Here is a 21431-nt window from a genome sequence, read left to right as displayed (position 1 = left end):
CACATTTTCCTTCCTCTTATGGATGGAAGTAATCCTTACATTTTCAGACTAAAATTGTTCAGACATTTCAAATCCATTTGTTCCTGCACCAAGCAGATACTTTAACCATGCCCTGATGCCTTCTTTCTTACCTTGCTCTTCCTCAAAAGTGAACTACTAGACTTCTATACCATATTGAAAGAATAGATTTCACGGCAGTCTGGGACAATGTCCAAACTACACAAAGTTATTTGTATTTGAAAACTACATGAGATATATATATTTACAAACACACAGATATGTAGTATTGCATACAGTATATGTTAGAGCAGCAAAGCTGTACTGGCCAGAAACCTTCCTTCTACCTTTTAAAAAGAAGGTATGGCATTCCACAGAATCATGGAATGGTTTTGGTTGGAAGGGACTTAAATATCATCTCGTTCCAACCCTCTGCCATAGTCAGGGACACCTTCCACTAGACCAGGTTGCTCAAAGCCGCATCCAGCCTGGCCTTGAACACTTCCACAGAGGGGGCATCCACAGCTTCTCTGGGCAGCCTGTTGCAGTGCCTCACCACTCTCACACTAAAAAATTTCCTCCTTATACCTAACCTAAATCTGCCTTCTTTCAGTGTAAAGCCATTGTCCCTTGTCCTATCACTACAGGCCCTTGCAAAAAGTCCCTCTCCAGCTTTCTTGTAGGCCCTCTTTTGGTACTGGAAGGCTTCTTTAAGGTCTCCCCAGAGGCTCCTCTTCTCCAGGCTAAACAACTCCATCTCTCTCACCCTGTTTTCACAGGAGAAGGCCCTTGATCATCTTCGTGGCCCTCCTTTGGACTCGCTCCAACAGGTCCATGACCCTCTTACACTGGGGGCTGTAATGCTGAACACAGAACTCCAGGTGGGGTTTCACAAGAGCAGAGAAGAGGGGGATAATCACCTTCCTCAACCTGCTGGTAACACTTTGGATGCAGCCCAGGATATGATCAGCTTTCTGGGCTGCAAGTACACATTGCTGGGTCATGTTGAGCTTCTCAACAACCAACACCCCCAAGTCCTCCTCAGTACTGCTTTCAATCCATGCTCTGCCCAGCCTGTATTTGTGCTTGAGATTGCTCCAATCCATGTGCAGGACCTTGTGCCTGGCCTTTTTGAGCTCCATAAGGTTCACACAGGACCACCTCTCAAGCCTGTCAAGGTCCCTTTGAATGGCACCCCTTCCCTCCAGTGTGTCTACTACACTACACAGCCTGGTGTCACTGTGAAACTTGCTGAGTGTGTACTCAGTCCTGCTGTCCGTGTTGCCAACAAAGATGTTAAACAATGTCTGTCCTAATACCAAACCCTGAGGAATGCCACTTGTTCTTGCCACTGAATCTCCACTTTCATTCAAGATCATGGGATGGAGATTATCTGCTCATTCATTTTGGCTTCTGCTTGCAATACAGAAATTTTCCTATCATTATGCCCACCACTCTGTTTCTCTTTGCCCTTTTTAATACCTCAATCCACCCCTTACAAAATCTTGGCATTGCAATAACTAATTTAAAAGATTCTGGATTCAAGAATGCATGGGATGCCTCAGAATGTGTTCTGCAATCACCAGCATGTTTGAGAAGAATTGCAAAAAGTAACAGTAGGAAATTATTGTGAAGGTGGTTGAAATTTCAGAAAGAACTGAGCTCTAAGTGTATAACTTGAGGTGAAGATAAGTCATATATGAGATGGGAATTACTAGATTTCTTAATTTATGTATCTCCAATTGTTTTGTCAGCAAAGGCTCATAGATCTTCCACAATAAGATGAAGGGAGAAGAAGCAAACAAACCAATCAAAACAAATAAAACAACCAACCAAACAAAAAACACACCACACACAAGAGAGTGCCACTCCTGTCTTCTACCATACACACGGAGTAAGTTGAGGGCAGACAAACAAATCCTGCTTGTGACTCACAACCACTATTCTACAGAGATGGAAAATTATGCATTACAAATCTAAAGCATTCTCACTCGTGTAGCGGAAAACACTGCCTGGAGTCCCTTTTCAAAATGAAACAGTACTGTTTAAGAAGGAAACTAGGGGAATGAGAGTGGGGGGAACACATAGCAGGAGGAATCGTGCTGAAGGACTGGGACTGCAGATTCACAATCTGCACATTAGGTGTAAATACTACTTTCTGCATAGGCTGCACCACTGTCAGTGATCAAGAGGTAACATTTATTCCACAAATCTATACAGAAAGCCTACGATTTCTAGCTATGCAAAGACCATTTCCCTCCACTCCCTCATTTTCTTAAAAAACATAAATTCCATTCTAAAATTAAAGTTCAGCAAGTGCTAGATTTTTCCACGAGTTTTCATGTATTTAAAATTACATCTGGCTCATGTTTGTTCACCATCAATCTCTATAGTTCTTCTTCTAACTCAAAGCACACACCCAGTGTGATCCCAGTTTGTGTTTTCCAGAGTTTTAATTATCATTTTTATAAATAACAATAACAGTTTTCTCCTTGTTAGATTACTGACATTTTACTGCATGGCTTCCTCTTTGTTCTGCCTAATAGGACATTAGAAAGTTTCACTTACTGCAACTTGAAAATAACAGGCCTCAAATGAGCTAGTAAAAAAAGAATTCTGCATCTCTGTAGAGTTCTAGCTCCTGTCACCACTGTGAGAAAACAAGTGAATCTGCTCTCTTATGCAAGATAGTGAATATGACGCCTGTTACAACAGCCTCTTTTGTCTTCATTTAATACCAGTATTTTCATGTTAAGCTCAACAAGACAGAATACACAAAAATACACCTTCTAGAATAAAACTGTAGAAAATAAAGTCTTACATGTACTAAAACAGCAGTTTGAATTGCAAAACTTTCCTGCTGAGAGAGTTGATCTCAAATTTAGGAAAAAAAGGTCTACATGCATCTTGAAGAACTATTTAAATACACTGTGGTTTCAAGATGTTTGTAGCAAATTGTTTACATTTCACTTTAAGAGGAAGATTTGCCAAAAATAAAGACAAAATATGAACAGAAAATTTTTATAAAAACAAATGAAAGTTTTCTCTTTGTTAGACTACCTTTATTGTAAATTACCTATAACCAACCATAACTTCATCAGATACTTTCATTATTCAGTGATCTGGCATGTTTTGATTTAAGAATCAACTAAGTATTTTTGTCTACCTAGAAATCCCGCCTAAAATTTTCTTTTTCTCAGTAGTTTTAACAGCCTGAATAATTTAAATGCAAAATGTGCAGTACTTGTCTTTCATTTGAGCTGTTCCTGCCTTTTAACTAGCTGTTAACTAGTCAAGAAACAATGAACTGTATTTGTTACAGCTAACGTATTCAGAAGTTAATCGCTGACATAGGTTTGGCAGCTATCCCAGTACAGGAAAAAAAGAATGTATGGATTAGAGCTACTTTGCATGCTGGTCAGAAACACACACTAGCAACATGACAACGAACTTTGCACTCAAAAAGATCCTTCTTTTATAAGGCTGCATTAAAGACTGGAGATTAAATAAAACATCTTGTTTACCAAAGTGACATATTTGGTCTCTAAAATCAACAATCAAGATTAGGAAAAAATCATGGTACATATTGCAAGCAACAAATCATAATTTCTAATAAAATTCTAACTGTTTTTCTCAAGCAGGTTATTTAAACATGAGGAGAGGACGAAAATAAACAGACACAACAATACTTTCATTGAGGTAACAAAAAGGATATTTTTTACTGATACCCACATCATTTTCAATAAGTATTTAGATAATGAACTTAAGCATTTACAGTTTGCACGTTTAAAAAAGTATATATATTGAACTCCTTTTGAGAGGATGCTTATTAAAGACCAGAAAATTTTAAAAATACGCATTAAATATCCAAATAAAGAGAGAAAATAAAACTATCCTCAAAAAAAAAAAAAAAAAAAGGCAAACGTCCTTGTATCTCTGAACAAGTTGCACTACCTTTCCACATAGAGTTACTCCGGTGGTAAATACTATCAATATTAATAATAATTTAACTTGTTTATGTTAATATAGGTTATACTTTTCTTTCAAGTAGTCTCTACAGGAAAGAAGTAACATGTTGTTCTTTTTAGCCTTGTGGAACCCAGGAAAGGAGTAGTTCATCTCAGACTGTTAATGGACCTCTGCAGAGCCACCTGTCTGTGCCTCTTATGCCATCACCATGGCTGCAGGCAGGGAAGCTTCCCAAAACGGTCTTTTCACTACCTAAGTGAGAGTACACTGAACAAAATCCAACCACTAGGAATGTTAAACAGAAGTTATGGTATTGACTTCAAAAAAACAGTTATAAATATCCATTTGGAAGGCACATCATTTCTGCAAGTCATCTGGGGAATAAGTATGAATATTCATAGATACTCAGAAGGAGGTGGTGATTGATTTTATGAATTTATGAAATATGATTGGTTTTTAAATATGTAATTTCAGCAGCCTTTATATGTAAGTTTAAAGCTTCTGCTGAAAAGTGGAGCCTCAAGCTCTTTACATTGCCAACAGTTAAAACACAAAGAAATTCTGCTGTATTAAAATACATTTAGTCATAAAAGAGTTGCATGAGTTACCTGTACATCTGCATTCTCTGTACATTTTCTTTTTACTGTCTCCTTCTTGTTCTTCCACTATTCTTTCCAAGTCTGTGAGACCTGACTTCAAATAAATTATGCTGCTGTTTATACAGCTAATCCAATTTGCAGCAATAGATAACCTCTTATGTCTACAAACAATGCAGAGAACACACAAATTCTGCCCCTCTAATTACTCTGTTCTCTCATTTGTGCTAGGGGATCAGGGAATGTGTATTCCAATCAGCATTTCAGAGCCCTCCCCATTTTTACTGTATGGATAAAAGAATCTACAGAGGTATTACCAGCATTTGATGCCCTGTGAAAGGCTCACTCAAAACGCTTGCATTAACATTCTTGCCTGTTTTTTAAATGTTAACAGATAATGAAATTTATATACATATTTTGCTATTTCTATATTAATTCAGCATTTTTGTAATACTCTTTCAGTGTGATTGAGAATCTTACAAAGACAGCTATTAACACCATCCCACTTCTATTTAAAAGGAAACAAAACTCAGCAGGACAAAAGATGGTCCACCTTCATTCCAAAAATAGATAAAAAAGCCAACACTAGAGATATCCAGTCTGGCAAATTTAGTAAATAGAGTTTTCAAAAAAGCAGGAAAAAATCTTGGTCAGATTCTGAGCCTATCAATACTGACAGCATCTTTCTCACTGGATTTCACATTCTTAAAATGTCACTGGTCCAATGTTCTCAACCAGTCTTTAACACTGAAACAGCCTGTTTGGCCATGGAAAGAAGACCACTTGGTTATTCACTTTCATTCTTTAAAGAGATTAACAATAACAGCTATTATTGCAAAACTAGAAAAAAACAATTTCTTATACAGTGTCAGAGTGGGGAACATAAACATCTTATGGAATCTGCAGGGTGTTTTTTGGTTTTCTATTGGCATTTCCTGTTTTGTTTTTGTTTTTCTCTCTCCTTAATCTAGTTTACCACCAAAAAGCACACTTCTATTTTGTTTCCTTGTCTTCTTAAAAAGAAGAACCCAGCATTCCATTCACGGATATGCAGATGTAAATAAAGATTTCCGGAGATACTCCTTTAAAATCCCAAAGCTATGCCAAATCATCACACTGATCAAACACTCTAACCACAGATAAAGCCCATTTAAGACAGAGCTCCTGGAATCAGCATGCACAACTCGAAAGAACAACAGTGAAATCAGTTTACAGTCACTCCATATTTTAATGTCAGTCATCATTTGATATCTTATTATAAGATAAAAGCACTGCAATGAAGTCAGGACAGCTTGTTCAATTCTGGATTCAAATGGACTTTGTCTGACCTTGATCAAGTTTCCTTAAGTTTCATTCCACATTAATCAAATGGGGAATCTCAGTACAATTAAGGAAAAAAAAAAACGACAGGTGTATGACTTTCCTCATTTTGTGTATTTCACATACACATTGTGGATTTAATGCAAAAAGAGAAACAAATTTTAGCAAAACCAAGGCAGTAGAATTCACGTATTTCTGTTTCCCAGACTATGACAAAACTAAAACAAAATCCAACATCTTAAGCAAGGATTACTGGCTAAGGTGCAACCTGAACATCTCCTTTTTCTTTATTATGCCTGAATTATTTGATTCAGAGTATACATTGGGCCATATTAACAGGGGAAATTCGTGAGGCACAAAGAAGTTATTTCTATTAAGTCACAAGCCTTTACAATGAGAGAATACAGGTTTCATGCCTGCTAGCAAGGTTGTAGCTATGGACCCTACAGTGTCTCATACTTCTTCATTAAATAATTCTTCTCTGTTTACATGGTTATCTATTCTATTGTCTAGAAATGGCTGGTATTCAACATTGAGTGTTCAAAATAATGGTGCAACTTTTAAGGTACCGCTCTGAAGACTCAGACTGAATCCAATTTATTGCTCTGTGTGTTATCTCCTCTATTTACATCATATATGCACAGCTGCGAACTAAGCTAGCCATGCCTATGACATTGGTGGCAGAAATGTTAATAATTATGATGCAGAGACACCTTAGCTTAAATCAACATGGTCACAGCCTATGGCAAATGAAACTATTTACTTGGAGTCAGAAGTCCTGTTGCTGACAGCAGTGGGCACTCTGTGTCATCAGGACAATGCTGTACCATTGAGATTTACTGGTTTAGGTTTTCTTTAACTTGAGAATCTTTGCATCGTCCTGCCTTTATCTTGTGGGCATGTCAACACAATCTTTGGCAAGCAGATGCATGCTCTGAGTTGGCCAGATGCAACCTAATGGCAATTTGTGCATCTGTAATTACCACAATGCTGATGTTAATAAGCCATAACAACAGTTTGTTCAAGCACTGTCACAGGAATGGCAGTTTCAGTTTTTGATTTGGAGCTAGTTTGTCTTCAGTTAACTGGGAACATGTACAAGGAGACTTTTTATCTGCCTAGAAGAGAACAAGTGGACTTACCTGCTAACTTCATTCCCCACTTTTCCAATGGATTAGTACATTTCATATTGAAAATTCCTCAACATGTTACTGATACTAGGTGGCATACATGTTTCAAAGACAAGTGTACAGAAGTAATTTTAGACCTCATCAATAATACTGAACAGAAAATTATGAAAAACGCATTCTTTAATAGAGAACCTTATACAAAAAAGGAAGTGGTCTTCACTTCTCAGATCTGCAGAAACTATTTCTAAAATTAAAAAAAAAGTCTCCATCCCCATTTAGCCTCCTTTAGCTTCTCTCTTCAGGCTAATAAAGATGCCATTTGTGTCAGTTATGATAATATATTTCATTATATGAATATCTATCCATCTGACATTAAAAGGACAGACAATGTACTTTTAAAGATACAGGTACTATACCCTGAAAACAAAAAATATGTTTTACTTGTTGCTTGTAATTACCAGCAAATCATGTACTTCACTTTTCACTTGAACCAGCCCTTTTTTTTGCCAGGCTGTAAACTGACCATCTGCATTACCAAATGTAAGAGGTTGGAATCAAAAGTTTTTTCCAAAAAATATTTACCTCCTTAACATGGTATTTCATAAATTCGGTTTAGATAATGCAGTTACCTTGCACAATGCAAGTGAATGGAAACATAGATACAGAGTGGAAATTTTGCCAAACGGATGTAGGGCAAAGCTCAGCATTAACGAATCAGAAGGTTAACTGTTTCCGTTCTCATTTTACTCCTTGTAAGGCAGCAGGACCTCAAAAGCACTTTTATAATGTGAAGACTAAAAAAAAGTTATCCAAAACAACTCTTTAAGAAGTTAGGAATTAAGCCTTACACAAAGATACTTCACAAACAATTAAACTCAGGCTGATAATACAAATGTTTGTTTTGTATAAAAGTGTTCACTGTGAAAAGTAGCTTTTGCTTCACTGTGCAATTTTTTCCTAATAACTGCTTATAAAAGCTTATATTATCATTTTGCTGTTTTAATAATTCTTTGTCATAGAGATGTACAACTATTTTTAGGACTGAATTTCATAAAAAAACAACACTCAGGTAACTGAATTTTAAGATATTACTTTTTAAACTTATTTGATAATTCAAACAAAATACACTTGGAACATAAGTATTTCTGCAGGTGTAGCTACAAATGGAAATATGAACAGCAGAGCTATTCTAGGTTTTTATGAATCTCATGAACGCTCATGAGAATGCCCAGATTACCACTTGCCGACATTTTGAAAATCTCCTAATAGCCTATTTGCAAGAGAAGTGATCAAGGTTTCCTAAAAGTCAACAGTAGGTAAAAGAAATAGAATCAGCTGTTAAGAGAAAATCATACCACACAGTGTGTGATGATTTCTACAAACACAGCTCCTAACAGCGTTCACTGTATCTCCAGGAAACAATCCAATTGACCCCTCTTCAGTCTTCCATGTTCTGGTGACAAATACCACAACTCAGCACTAAACACAAAAGGCCTATCACGCAGAAGATACCTCTAAGTAAAGCTTGTCTTCAGTGTTGAGAATGAAACCTTTCAGAGTCATTATGTGAAACTTTGTGTTCCTTGAAAACAAACCTGGACTACAAAATCAGAACTTTATTTTTTAGCAGCACCCTAAAAAAACAAACAAACAAAACACATAAACACACACCAACACAAAACCATAACATAACACAACACACCAATGAGCAAGGTGAGAAGCGTCTCTGAGGAAAACTCATACTTTGAATAAATATCAGGTCTTCCTTCCTGCTTGAGTTTCCTCTCTTTTTTTTTTTCCCCCCGCTCATTATAACACTGGTTTTCCTGAACAAATTTTCACAAATGTGGTTACAAAATTAATTATGTCACAGAACACCACTGCAGAAACAGATTGTTCTACAGGTTGACAGAGATGTTACTTCATTAATACTTGCAGGTCACATGTATTAGATTCAGTGGGGTTATGAACAGAAAAAGGTTTTCTTCAGGTCTAACTCTCCTTGACTTGGGTATAAATAGAAACTATATAGAAACCTTTCAGGATCTTATTCAGTGGGTTTCGTAGCCTGGAAATAGTCAAACACTTTCAAGGTGCATTAAAGCAGGAATAGCATTCACTAATCACAATTAAAAAAAAAAAAAAATAAAATAAAAACAAACCATCAAGATTTCTTTAAATAGCTTTTATAATATTTTCATTATAACAAAGTCTCTTTTTCTTTTAATCTTCATTCTACTCAATGGCTACAGTTGTCTTTCCTGGTTTAAAATGGGCACAGAACAGATATCAGGACTCCAACTAACAGCAAAAGCACTTTCCTCTTGAAAAGGAGTATTTTCTTGCTTTTGTTTAGTTGTGGGTGGTTTTCTTTTTTTTGTTTTTGTTTGTTTGTTTTAATGAGATCAAGACTAGCTAAAAATGTAAAATACACTATTCATATGAAAGTATTTATTTTTGTCAAAATTGCTACAGGAAACAATAGTTTCTCCAACCAGATCTGCTCTGAAATATAGGAGATAAAGTGTTCATTCATGTACTTAGGACGGGAAGTGGGGGGGACAGCTATTAGAGTGTGGAACAGAAAGAGCTGCACAGAATGAAGCATGTGACTCCTGCAGTTTTAGAACACACCTAGGAATATTTTGATTTATGCTGTTTGCAAGTGATACAGAAAAATTAATGTATAAAAATTAATTTTAAAATTAGCAGCATGTAAGCAAATCATGCACTCGGAACTGAAACTCACTGCCATGACATTAAACAAACATCTGTAAATTTATTTCTAAGAATGGTAAAATCAGAATAAACCTATCATGAGATTAGGAGAACTGTATATAAAACATTACCTATGAGAGAGTTCTCAAACCCAGCAATGCAAATTCTGTATGTACATAGGCTGTATAATCCAAAGACATTCACAGAAATGTAATGCTAAGGGACTGGGGAGGATTATTTCAACTAAATGCTGAAAGCTGTTGAAGCCAACATGTGGAACAGGCAGAAATCCATTTAGCATCTGATCACTCAGACAGTACGCTTACAGACCTACAGGCATGAGCTGAATGCTGAACAACTAAGGAACAATTTTGACTAGTGTCACAAAGCCACAGAGGAAAACAAAAAAGTAAATCAGAACTCTCAAAACCACAAACAAATCTGAATGATGAATCTTTATACTGAATTGTAAGCTCCCCAACACTAGCTATGACCTGGGCTGCAACAACTGACTGGAATGATTAATTGCACAAAGCTCAGCTTTCTCATATGTTCCCAGAGGGAAAAAAAATGAAATCAGCAGCTTACAATACTTACATGTCTCAGCTTTTATTATTAAAAATACAGAGAGAAAAATATCCTTTTTGCCTCCCGTACTATCTTGAATAGAACCCGGCACACCAGAACATCCCTTTACTTCTTAGTTGTTCTGTGCTGTTGGATTAGCCCCACGCATTTTCAGCACTACTTTATAAACATGCCTGCTACTTAAATATACCCAAAGTTAGAGCTTGATTTTCTGTTCTTTACTAAAACAAAATTCCCACATACTCACACAGGAGTTACATAACTCCTGAAAGCTTCAATCAGACCCTGAAAACTGCAATCAGTACAACCCCCCAAACAGTATTCTTGGCACACAAGTCTCCCATTCACTTCAGTGGGAGTTCCATGGCTGCAGGGTGTGCACAGCTTCTGACAGCAGAACTCATCTCACATAACACTATACAGGCTACAGATAGATGTAGCGTATTATATCATGGATAGTATTCATTGGAAAAACTCAGTATTTGTCTTTTTTTTCCTAAATCTAAAGTTAAGGTGTCATTCACCAATGTAAAAAGCACAGAAGTATATTAACTACTGCATTATTTATTACTGATGGCAATGCCCAGTTGGGTATAATTCATCTTGAATTTCAAATCCCTGATTAGATATACAAAAATCAGAATTCAGGAACAAAAAAAAAAAAAACACAGAAAGCAACAAAAGCAAACCCTCTATTGTGAAATACAGATGTCCAATACAAAATCATTCAGGTGGTTAGCAAAAACCCAAATGTTTCAATGTTGTTCAATTTTATCTTTGTAATTCTCTATGATTGTTAAATATACAAATAAAGCATTTAAGTCTGCATTTTCTAAGAACATTTTTCTTCCACTTTCAAAGAGATGTGAGCAAGTGAGAAAAAAAATGAGACATTAAAAAAAAAAAGTAAAAAAAGGTTTTGACACCCAAGCACCTGGGGTTTAAGTTTTCCCAGAACCAACTATAGAGATTATATATATGTATATAAAATTTTTTAAATATATATTTATATATTTAAATATACAGATAACATCTACTAGTAACTCCAGCAGAATTTGCAACAGATACCAAAGATACTCTGGCAATTCTTACTGCATTAAGAATATTTGCCATGTAACAACTATTAATGGATGATAAATTCTCAAATAATTATATTTTTCAGAAAGTATGATAAAGCAATTGGAAAATTATTTTTTTCCCTTATATCTTGAGAACTTTTATATGAAAAATGTCTCAGAAGCACACCATTCGAAAGGATCTCCCAGGACACTCTGGGGACCCATTAAATATAATCCTTTCATAAATTAATAAAGAACCATCTTAAGAACAGTCATACTTCTTCCTCCTCTCTCATAATGCTCCAGAGTCATTGCTTTTTTGGCCAAAAATTAATTTTCATCCTGAAGGGTTTTATTGTTTTGTTTTCTTTCAACGGGTTTATATCCATTTGATCATATATCATCCTTTCAAATACGTCTGTACTTTCTCGCTGTTCATCACTGGGAGTCATCTTCCTAGCAATCAAATCTCTCTCAGCATGCGTATTACGAGATTAACTGCTTGAACACTTTTAGGCCCCACCCCCTTGCAAGGCAGAATTTGCAACACTTATTAGAGTGAAAGAGAGATACTAACGAACCAGGAGAGGTTTTTTTTAAATCAGTCTGATGCATAGCATCTTAAAATTGAAGTGCTTCATGTTACCATTTGTTAAATTAAGATAACCATTATCAAAAGGCAAGGAAAATATAAAATACTTTACAAAGTAGGAAAGAAACACCCAACAACACACAAAAAAAAAAGCAATTGAATGGCTGGAAAGACCATTAACAGAACATGTAGTTTTGAGCTCATCACACAAGAGATGGGCAGCTTCTCTACAGTACATAGAGTTATGAGTGTCATGGAAGAGTTGAGCAAGGAATTAGTATTACTCTATTTCTTACAACACAACAACAACAGGACTGAACGCTCTTCTCAGGCTTCTTTCAGCATTTTTCCCTTGTTCAAGTTGTTGACATAGTGTAGCAAGTAGATAAAGTATCGACAGGTTTAAGAACAAATTAATGCAACAAAGATCTGCAAAGATTGTTAAAGAAGATCATGTAAACATAACCTGACACATCCCGGAATGTTGTAGGGTGTACTGACAGAGGTATCACACTGTTCTTGTTATTTACTTACTCTGTTTCTTTACAACTCTTGCCTTGAATCTCTGTTGGATTCAAGGTCACTGGAGTACGTCAATCTTTGTTCTGATCAAGTAAGTGCATTAGTTTATGAGTATAGAATGTTCAAGTATTTTACAAATAATGCTATGTTATGTTATTCCTGTTAACTGGTTTTCAGCACATTTAATACATCCCCCTTTCCTATCCCTTCTTGCAAATGCATGACAAAGGTCTATGAAGTTAATGGGTTTGAAATTGCTTGCATCTTGACTGAATATGGTGCAATGTGTTTCAGTAGCAAGAAAAGTGATGGCAATTATTTCATTTTTAAACTGAATTTGTAGTATGTCCCAAATGGCACCTCTTGGGCAAAGTGTGATGAAGACAGCAACTTACTGTATAAATTCCATATATGAATTCCAAGTATCAATTTCAGATCACAGCCAAACAACTGGTATTTTTACTTAGTCTACAACAGCAATGTAAGTAATCAGTTTAATATTAGCTAACTGGAAAAGTAATTTTGAAAAGGGAATTTTCATTTATACCCTAATAAGTTGTTCATATCCTACAGGTATAGTATGTATTACCTGGCATTTTGTGGAAATATTAAGTTATTCATCAACCTTTGTCTGCTGTTTAGCAATACTATTCAGGTAATTAGAACACTACATTAAAAACAAACAAAACACCACCACCACCACCACCACACACACACATACACACAACCCACCACCCAACTGTACTCTTCTTGTACTCTTCTGAAGTCACAAGAATAATTTAGGTGGGGGAAAAAAATATAACTAAGCAAAGAGAAAAAGAGCTACTTCTACACCTCTCTCTCCTTCATTTTTTCTGGAAAAGACCCACTACATCTTAAACATAATTCAGCGTGTCAGTATTTTATGCTTTTTATGGAAAGTTATTCTTGAAGGAATTTACATAGTACTTGGATAAGAGAAAATTTATTTCAGTAATGATAGGCAGGACCAATTAAGAAGTTAACAAAGCCCCAATAGTACTTAATGTTGCCTCCCCAGTTCATCTGGCTGTTGTCCATCCACAAACTGGCTATTTCAGATAAGATTATACTTAGATTATGGAAACTGGTGCCAAATGACAGCCTCAGTTAGTAGACCTCCACCCTTTCTGAAAATATCTCTTCAAACCCGTTTTTGAAAGACCTGATCTCTTCACCCTATTTGCAATGCTCCTTCTGTATTTTATTAAATAACTGTTGGTTTTTTTTCTTTTCTAAAAGGATCAGAAAGCAGGTAAAACATTTTAGAGGAGAGGGTGTTGATTTGGTTTAGATTTTTAAAAGGGTAGTAGTACTTAAATAGGTAGAACCTGTGTACACTTCACACTCTACCTCCTTCCCAAATGAACTTCCTTGAGATAGTAAAATAATTGCTTTTTCAAGAACCGGTCCTGTTTGATTCTCATACAAATGCATATTTAAGTCAATGGAAATTCTCCTTTGATTAGAATCAATAGAGTTTGGCCACAATGCTCACAGTCATCTTCATATTTAGTAACTATGTTATAAATATCTCTTTCTGCAGTAGATTTTACTTCATATTTGTAATTCAGGACACTACTCCATGTCATTAGAAAACTAGGCTCTGATGCATGGACACGAAGAGGGAAACTTTCTGTTAATCAGAGTTTCCTAAATCATAACAGCAGCATAAATAGATAGTATTGTCCCATCTCACGTAGTTTCAAAAATTAAAGATGTTTAGCTCCTGCCATTTCAAGAGATGCTTTCACGTACTCCACTGCTCCAAAACACGCTGAAGTCAGACTCCTCAGCATGGCAGCCTCTGGATTAGTTTAACCAACAGTGCTTCCATGGAGCTACTCAAATGCAGGTTATTCAAAGGCTTGGAGACCTTGTTAAACAAGGTTTTCTTAAAACTGAAGTTGTGTATGCACATGTATTTTTTTCCTTTCCACATATTTTTTAATTAACTTTCAAGTGGATTTCTTTTCCAGTATAAAAAATTTTTAATATCATAACTTGTCACCACCCTGTTTGTTCTTTTTTATTCCTGTCTTTTATTCTTTTCATTCAATAAATTAAGAGGTAGATTCCGAGCTCACCTACAGCAAAGCAAATCAGAAAATGTCTTCTCCAATTAATGATGACATCAATCAAATGATAACTAATATAAAAAATAACCAAATAACAAAAATAAAAAACCTGCTACCTTTATTTTTGAAGATGCCCCATTCAAGATGTTATGACACAAGACATCTGAAGAATGCATCTTGCGATTTTAAATTAACTCTTTTAATTTTCCTGATATCCTTTAAGAATATCCAAATCCATATGAATATAGTACTATGTGAAAATGAGCTACAAAAGCTATAAAAATATTTTGTGAAAGGATGCAGAATTATCTTACTGAAGCTGGATATCCTCAGATTCTTGAAGTACCAGCACATAGTGCTCTGAATGCTATTTAATATTCAAAACTATTCCGAGTTTTAAACTAGTCACCAAAAATTGCATTACTCTAGCCAAATACCTAAACTAGAAAGCAGTTAAATAAATAAGGGGCCAGGGGTGGGCAGAGGAAGGTGGTGGCACATAATTACTAGGTCAGAATTAGGTCATGATTAATTGATTAGGTCAAAGCAAAAAGTGAAGGTAGTAGATAACAATAGGCCTGGATCTAGTCTAAAAGACTCCAATAAGCCTTCAGATTTGAATAAATTAGGATGTCCTTAAGTTTGTTCTCACATCTCTCCCATTTCTAAATTTCAAGAGAAATCAAAAATAAAATTCAAATGACCTGTAACAAGTAAAACCTCAGCATATGCTTCAAGTGTCCTCTTCATCAAGTATACTGTCCTTATTTAATTTTTTTTTAAAGTGTGTGCTAAAAAGCAAAAACAAATGAACTAGTTGGTGTAAAATGTTTAAAATATGAATACCAGTTATTATCCAGATTCTTTACTTAGAGAAGTCTATGTCCTCCTCTTTCAATAACGTGTTTTCAACTCATAGCCACAAATTAGTGTGGTTAAAACACATGTTTCCCAAAATGTCATATTAACTAGACCCAATTGTGCTGGATGTAACTGAGGCCTACCAGAGTAAATTGGAAGAAAATCAGTAAGTAAACGTGAATCACTTGGGAAAGGTGCCTCGAAGAAAAGGTCAATGAAAGGGCAAGCAAATATAGTATTTGTTTTAAAAATACTTGTTGAAAAAGAAGGCCATGATACACAACTCACATGTAAATTGATCATAACACTCCAATAACATTCCCACAGATAAAAGTAATCAGTTATTTAAATGAACACATGAACTGTACTGTAGGATAAAAATACGAAGTCAAAATATTGCTATTCAACCTCTTAGAAAATACTTTAATGTTTTATCTCTAGGACTTTATCTTTCATACATCTTATGTCTTAGACCCACTGCAAATGATAAAAATATCTCTAACTCCATTTCTCAACCATCCAGTCTTAAGTCTTTTTTTTTTTTTTTTTTTTTTAAAGGGTAAAAAGGAGAGGAGAAAGGAGAAGGTTCTAGACACGTTTTTTTATATTAATTAAGTTGTACAAATCAACTGGCAGGAGAAAATAATGGTTAGCTGAAGTCTTAGGACATATTCAGATTTCGGTATACAGCTGCAATAAAATATTAGCTCTACTTAATCCAGTAGACACAGCCATTGATTTAGAAAACTCCAGATTTCATGGATTCCCTATACAAAAAGCAGAAAGAAGCCAGGTTATAGAAAGTGACTACATTGTGGTGAATAAGATGCACATGCTGGAATCTCTTTTGGGAGATGTTCCTTATTAACAAATAGTCCCTTATAAGCACTTGTAAAGAGAAAATCTTCAGAGAAAAAAGAAAAACACACAATCAAACAAACAAACAAAAAACACAACAAAAAACCACAACAAACACAAGCACAAACTCCATATCAAAGCAGTGAAAAGAGGTAACTGAAAGCACAATGACTGAACAAGCACTCACTCCTATGAATCTCCTGGACAAGCACAAAATACGTTAAATTCTACAAGCAAAACATTTTCTACTGCAACATAACAAAAATTTGCTAACCTAGAGAAATGTGTATTGTGCAGAGTGATAAAATAGGATTTTGCAATCTGGGAAGATGTCAATTTCATCTACTTCAAGTCAGTGTCCCCAGACACTGGTAAAACCAATGAAGCCTCCTCTTATGAGTATTGTATCACTACATATGTTAAAAAAGCAGGTTTACAGAGTGAAGTAGGCTATTTTATTGGTTTGGGGTATGGGGTGTGTTTTGTTTATTACAGCAAAGCTCATTAAATTTAGGCCTTTCACTCTGAATGAATTGTCTGGACAGCTTTGAAAGGTTAAGAAAAACAATCCTTTTGTTTTAGCATAATAACATTGCCAATTGAAAGTCCCTTGTGATGAAATTAGGAGAGGGAATATTTGGCCCTGGTAGATAATGATGACATTCATAAGCTCTTAACTTCAGGGGCGGGGGGAAGGGGTTGCTGTCTGCTACTTGTTTTCAAACTGCTCCGATTTTCTGAAATGGAACAAATACATCACAGTTCCCTCTCCCCAGTCTTAAACACCAGCACTTCCTAAAGAAAAAGCTCCAGTCATTCTTCATAAAATCTACTGCAGCTTTATTCCTCAACCTATGACTTTCAATATTTCCAAAGCAAATGATCCAAATCTAGTTACTGGGTGTTTTGTTTTGTTCCTTAACTATACACACCCTTCTCCATCCCTACTTTAACATCAAAAATCTCAACATCATCATTTAATCCTCTGGTAACACTTGATTCCTTAAAAAGCAAACAAACAAAAAAAACCCTTACAAACATCACAGCCTTCAGTTGATATAAGTGTTCCCCACCACTGCATTCCTAAAACAAGATAAATCCCAATCATTTTTGGAATAGCTTCTCAAATTATTTGAATCACTTCAAGAAATTCTGAAGATTACTTCAAGGGGGTGTCAAAAAATAAAAATGCACAACAAATCCCTCACCATGATAAGGTTCATTAAAATAAAATAAAATTTAAAAAATCACTGTACAATAAAAAAGTCACTGTAGAATTTTCCTCTCCCCTAGCAACATAAATGGGAATATTTTCCATATGCAGATGTTTTCCCACTCCCATTTACTATCTCCTGCTGTGGATTTAGGCTGCATGTTCCTGCTGTTTCCACAGCCAGTTCAAAAATCTTGCTCTTCCCCGCCTATACAATTAACTCCATTTATCATTAAAAAAAAAAAAAAAGTTTTTGTTTGTTTTAATTGAGACTAATAACAACTAACTATCAATGTTAGACTTATTCAGCTTTCCGACTCTTCTTTCCATCTCCCCCTCATATCTATCTCCCTATAATTGTTACAGCTTGGCTTAATAGCATCTAGGATTTCACTCCATTATTTATCTCCTGACATTCGTGATAGTAAGCTATCAAAACTATGTAATCCTCCCACGCTGCAGTAATCACGCTTCACAAAACAGCTTTGTACCATTCCTCCGTTAGAGGAATCACAGACCATATCTCGATAAACATCACACCTAGGCAGATCAATGCAAAGCCTGTAGGAAGCTTTCCCGTTCTCCTCCTCCTTTGCCATCCCAATGCTGGGTGTGCTGAAAAGCCTCCGTACTGTTTCCGAGTCGCCCGCTAATAGGGAGACCTCGAAGTGGTAAAAGCACAGAAGCATTTCTCTATAAACTGAGAGCATCTGGTGGCTCTTTGCTACTTATCACCGAGACAAATCGTCTGTCTAGTATGAGCTTTAGCGATAAATGCATTGAAGGAGACCTTCAGAGCTGCAGTCTTAATACCTCAAGGCATAACGTCGCGTTCCCCCGCTTTCTCAAGCGCAACAGATCTCGCTACCCCTCACAAGGCATCATGTAGCGTCTGCTGAGACACTCAGGCCCGGCGCTCCGGAGCGCGGCTGCCTGCACCCACCCGCACAGCGGCGCAGCCCCTGGTGCCTGCAGCGGGAGCGGAGGGGGGCGGCGGGGAAGCGGGGCTAAGCCGCCCCCGTCCCGGTGCGGAGCAGCGCCCCAGCACCGGCGGCCGCCGTGGAGCTCTGCCGCCCCCTGCTGCAAGGCGGCGGCACCGGGGGCCGAGGGCCGGTCTCCGCCGCTCCCACGCCTCCACTGACACCCAGGTGATTTTTTTATTATTTTTTTTTTCTCCCCCAAAACGTCGTTAGAAAGACACCGACCACGAGCCCCCGCCCACCCCTTCAGGTGCAGGGAATGCAGCGCTGTCAGGCGTCTGGTGGAGGGCATCCCACAGGCGGCTCCGCAACCCGGTTCGGCCCCAAAGGAACGCCAGAAACTTGCCCCAACAGTTTGGAAACACCGGGACCATCTCTCACCGCGGGACACCCTCGCCGTCTCACACCGCGCACGAACGCGCTCCTGGAGACCCTTACCCTCCCCATCACCTAAAGTAGCACAAATCCTCAAGTAATCACATCGGTGACATAAATAAATAAATAAATCGACCCCAAGAAAACAAACCAAAAAAACCCACAGCCTCACCACAACCGCGAAGTCTGTATTTTACAAAGCGCCGGAGAGATGTATGCACAAAAATACGCACAAGGCGAGCTGTGCCCAGAGGCGCAACCCCGTCTCCGCACACACCTGCCTCCGCGGCGTTATTTAATCTCAAAAAGTCTCTGCATCCGCGGCTGTGCCCCCCTCCCCCTACGCCGCCACCCCCCTGAGCCAGGGGGCTCGGTGTCCCCGCAGAGCGAGAGGAGCAGTTTTCAGAATAGGAGAAAACCCCGACAGGCAGAGACTTCAGGTCAGATTTCTCACTGGCTCTACCGACAGCACTTATCTCTGGTCCTAAAAATGAAGCCCACGTTGTCTTCCCCTCAAGCAAACGCATATTTTTTTTTATTTTTTTTTTTTCCCAATCGTTTGATGTCCCTCCCGTATTTTTTTGCCCCCCCAAAAAGGCGAAACCCCGTGCAAAGCAGCTAAGTGCACTTAGCTCTTCTCAGTTTTTCTGTTTTTTGCCTCGTAAATGATACCTCTCCCCGCCTTGGGGACTTAAAAAATAAAATTAAAAAAAAAAAAAAGGGGGTGGTGGAAGACGATGAAGCAAGTTTCAGGTCCTTTTTAATTTGGCTCCAGGGTGATACATTGTTTTATTTTTTTCTCCATTTCTTTTCCGGTCATATGTTAATCTGAACAAGCAGGCGACGCAGGTAAGAATAATAATTAAAAAAAAAAAAAGCAGCCCCGCTCCTACCTTGCCCGCTACTGAGGAGCAATCCGAGCAGGTAGAGAGGCAGGAGGCTCATGTTCAGGAGCTGGCGCCGGTGGACAGTTCCAAGTTAGAGGTGCTCGACCAGCCCAGGCAAACCCCACTGCCTCCCGCGCAGCTCCGCACCCGCGGAGCGCCGCTCGGCAAGTGCCTGCCAGCGCCTCCCTGTGCCGCACTATATCAGGGAGGCAGCGGCCGCCACGCAGGAGGCGGGCGCACGGCGGTCCTGCGCGGATCCCTCCGCCCGACACGCACGGCCGCGCCACCGACAAACGGCGGGGCTAACAGATTCTTCCGCCGCTGTGAGAGGCGGCTGCAGGCGGGAGGCTTCGCTCCCGCGTCGCCCGCCGGCTGCGCCCCCGGGGGGGGAGTGAGGCAACTTCCCCGCCTCGCCGCCGAGGTCCCTCGGAGCCTGATCCTCCGCCGCCGCCTGAGGGGAGGCAGCCTAAGGGGAGAGGCGGCGACTTGACGGAGAAGCCTACCGGGCAGCCCCGGCCCCCCGGGCACAGAGAGCCGAGGGGGCCGGCGTGGCCCAGACACTTACCGCCCAGCAGTGCCCTGGCTCGCGGCGGCGGCGGCCCCCGCAACTGCTGCCCGCGAGGCTTCCGTTAGGGGGCGGCGGGCGCGTGCCGCCCGCTGCCGCGAGGCGCCCGTGGGCGGGAGCCGCCGCTCCGGGGCCCGGCCGGGCAGCGCAGCCGAAGGGCCGCGGGGGCTGCGTGGGGCCTGTCGGCTCCCCCGCGCCTTCCCGGTGAGGTAACGGGCTGCGGCGTCGCCGGGAAGCGTGGCCGCTGCGAGCCTCGCGTGCGGGTGCGCCTTGACTAGTCACGTTGGGTTTGTACCTGTTGGTTTGGCTGTCTAGGAACTCGGGTTTTTTGACTTTTGTTATTAGTACAGAGGGAAAAAATACCTCTACTGTTCACGACCGCGGGAAATAAAACTGATAAAAAATAAATTGCAGGCCTTTTTGATGCCTCAGTGCTGTCTCGCTGAGGATCTTCTTTTGTATAGAAAAATCCCTCTCCTGAAGCAAAGAGGTGGGGTTTTGTCCAGCCTGATTTTGAAGAGGTTTTTTAGTTTTGTTTTTGTTTGTTTGGGGTTTTTTTGTTGGTTGGTGGGTGGGTTTTTTGGTGTGTTTTTTTGTTTGTTTTTCGTTTTTGTTTTTTTTTTTTTTATTAAACTAGGGTCTCTGAGGCAGCTTCTATAAATTCGCCACCATACCACTTGTATGACAGATGGAGGGAGAGAGAAGTGGATTTATATTAATGTGAAGCAGCACTGATAGTAGCTAATAAAAGATTAATCCAAATTACCACATCCCTAATAATTTTTCCAACCTTTTTTTTTTTTTTTTTTTTTTAATCTTTTCAAGAGGATTTGGGTTTTGGGGAGGAGGAGGGAGACAAGAAATCTCTTTGCAGAAAACTAATACAAATGACACCATTAGTATCTTCAGCTTGATTCTTGCTGCACAGGAGTCTTATGAAATATAGGAGGAAGAGATTATATAGGCAGATCTTGCTGGGATCAGCAAAATATGTGATAAAACTGAAAGTCTCTCCTCAGAAGGTGATGTTTTTTAGGGCACCTGCAAACATGTAAAGAAAATGCTGGTAGAGAGAAGAGAGCTTTGTGCTGTTGGCTCATTGATCT

At 38.6% G+C, this 21431-nt stretch overlaps 1 protein-coding gene across 1 annotated transcript in view; it reads right to left on the bottom strand.

Moving 5' to 3' along the window:
• The window catches only part of NCAM2 (neural cell adhesion molecule 2), a 292092-nt gene extending 272112 nt beyond the window's left edge, over positions 1 to 19980 (bottom strand). Inside the window, exon 1 of the mRNA XM_065065564.1 lies at positions 19767 to 19980. Within this exon, the coding sequence (XP_064921636.1) occupies positions 19767 to 19818 (52 nt within the window). The 5' untranslated portion in view covers positions 19819 to 19980. The remainder of the gene's footprint in view (positions 1 to 19766) is intronic.
• Positions 19981 to 21431: the final 1451 nt, after the last annotated feature.

This window comes from Columba livia, chromosome 1, assembly GCF_036013475.1.
Source record: "Columba livia isolate bColLiv1 breed racing homer chromosome 1, bColLiv1.pat.W.v2, whole genome shotgun sequence".
NCBI lineage: Eukaryota > Metazoa > Chordata > Aves > Columbiformes > Columbidae > Columba > Columba livia.
The sequence above is the reverse complement of the archived record's forward strand: the minus strand, read 5'-3'. Positions and strand labels throughout refer to the sequence as shown.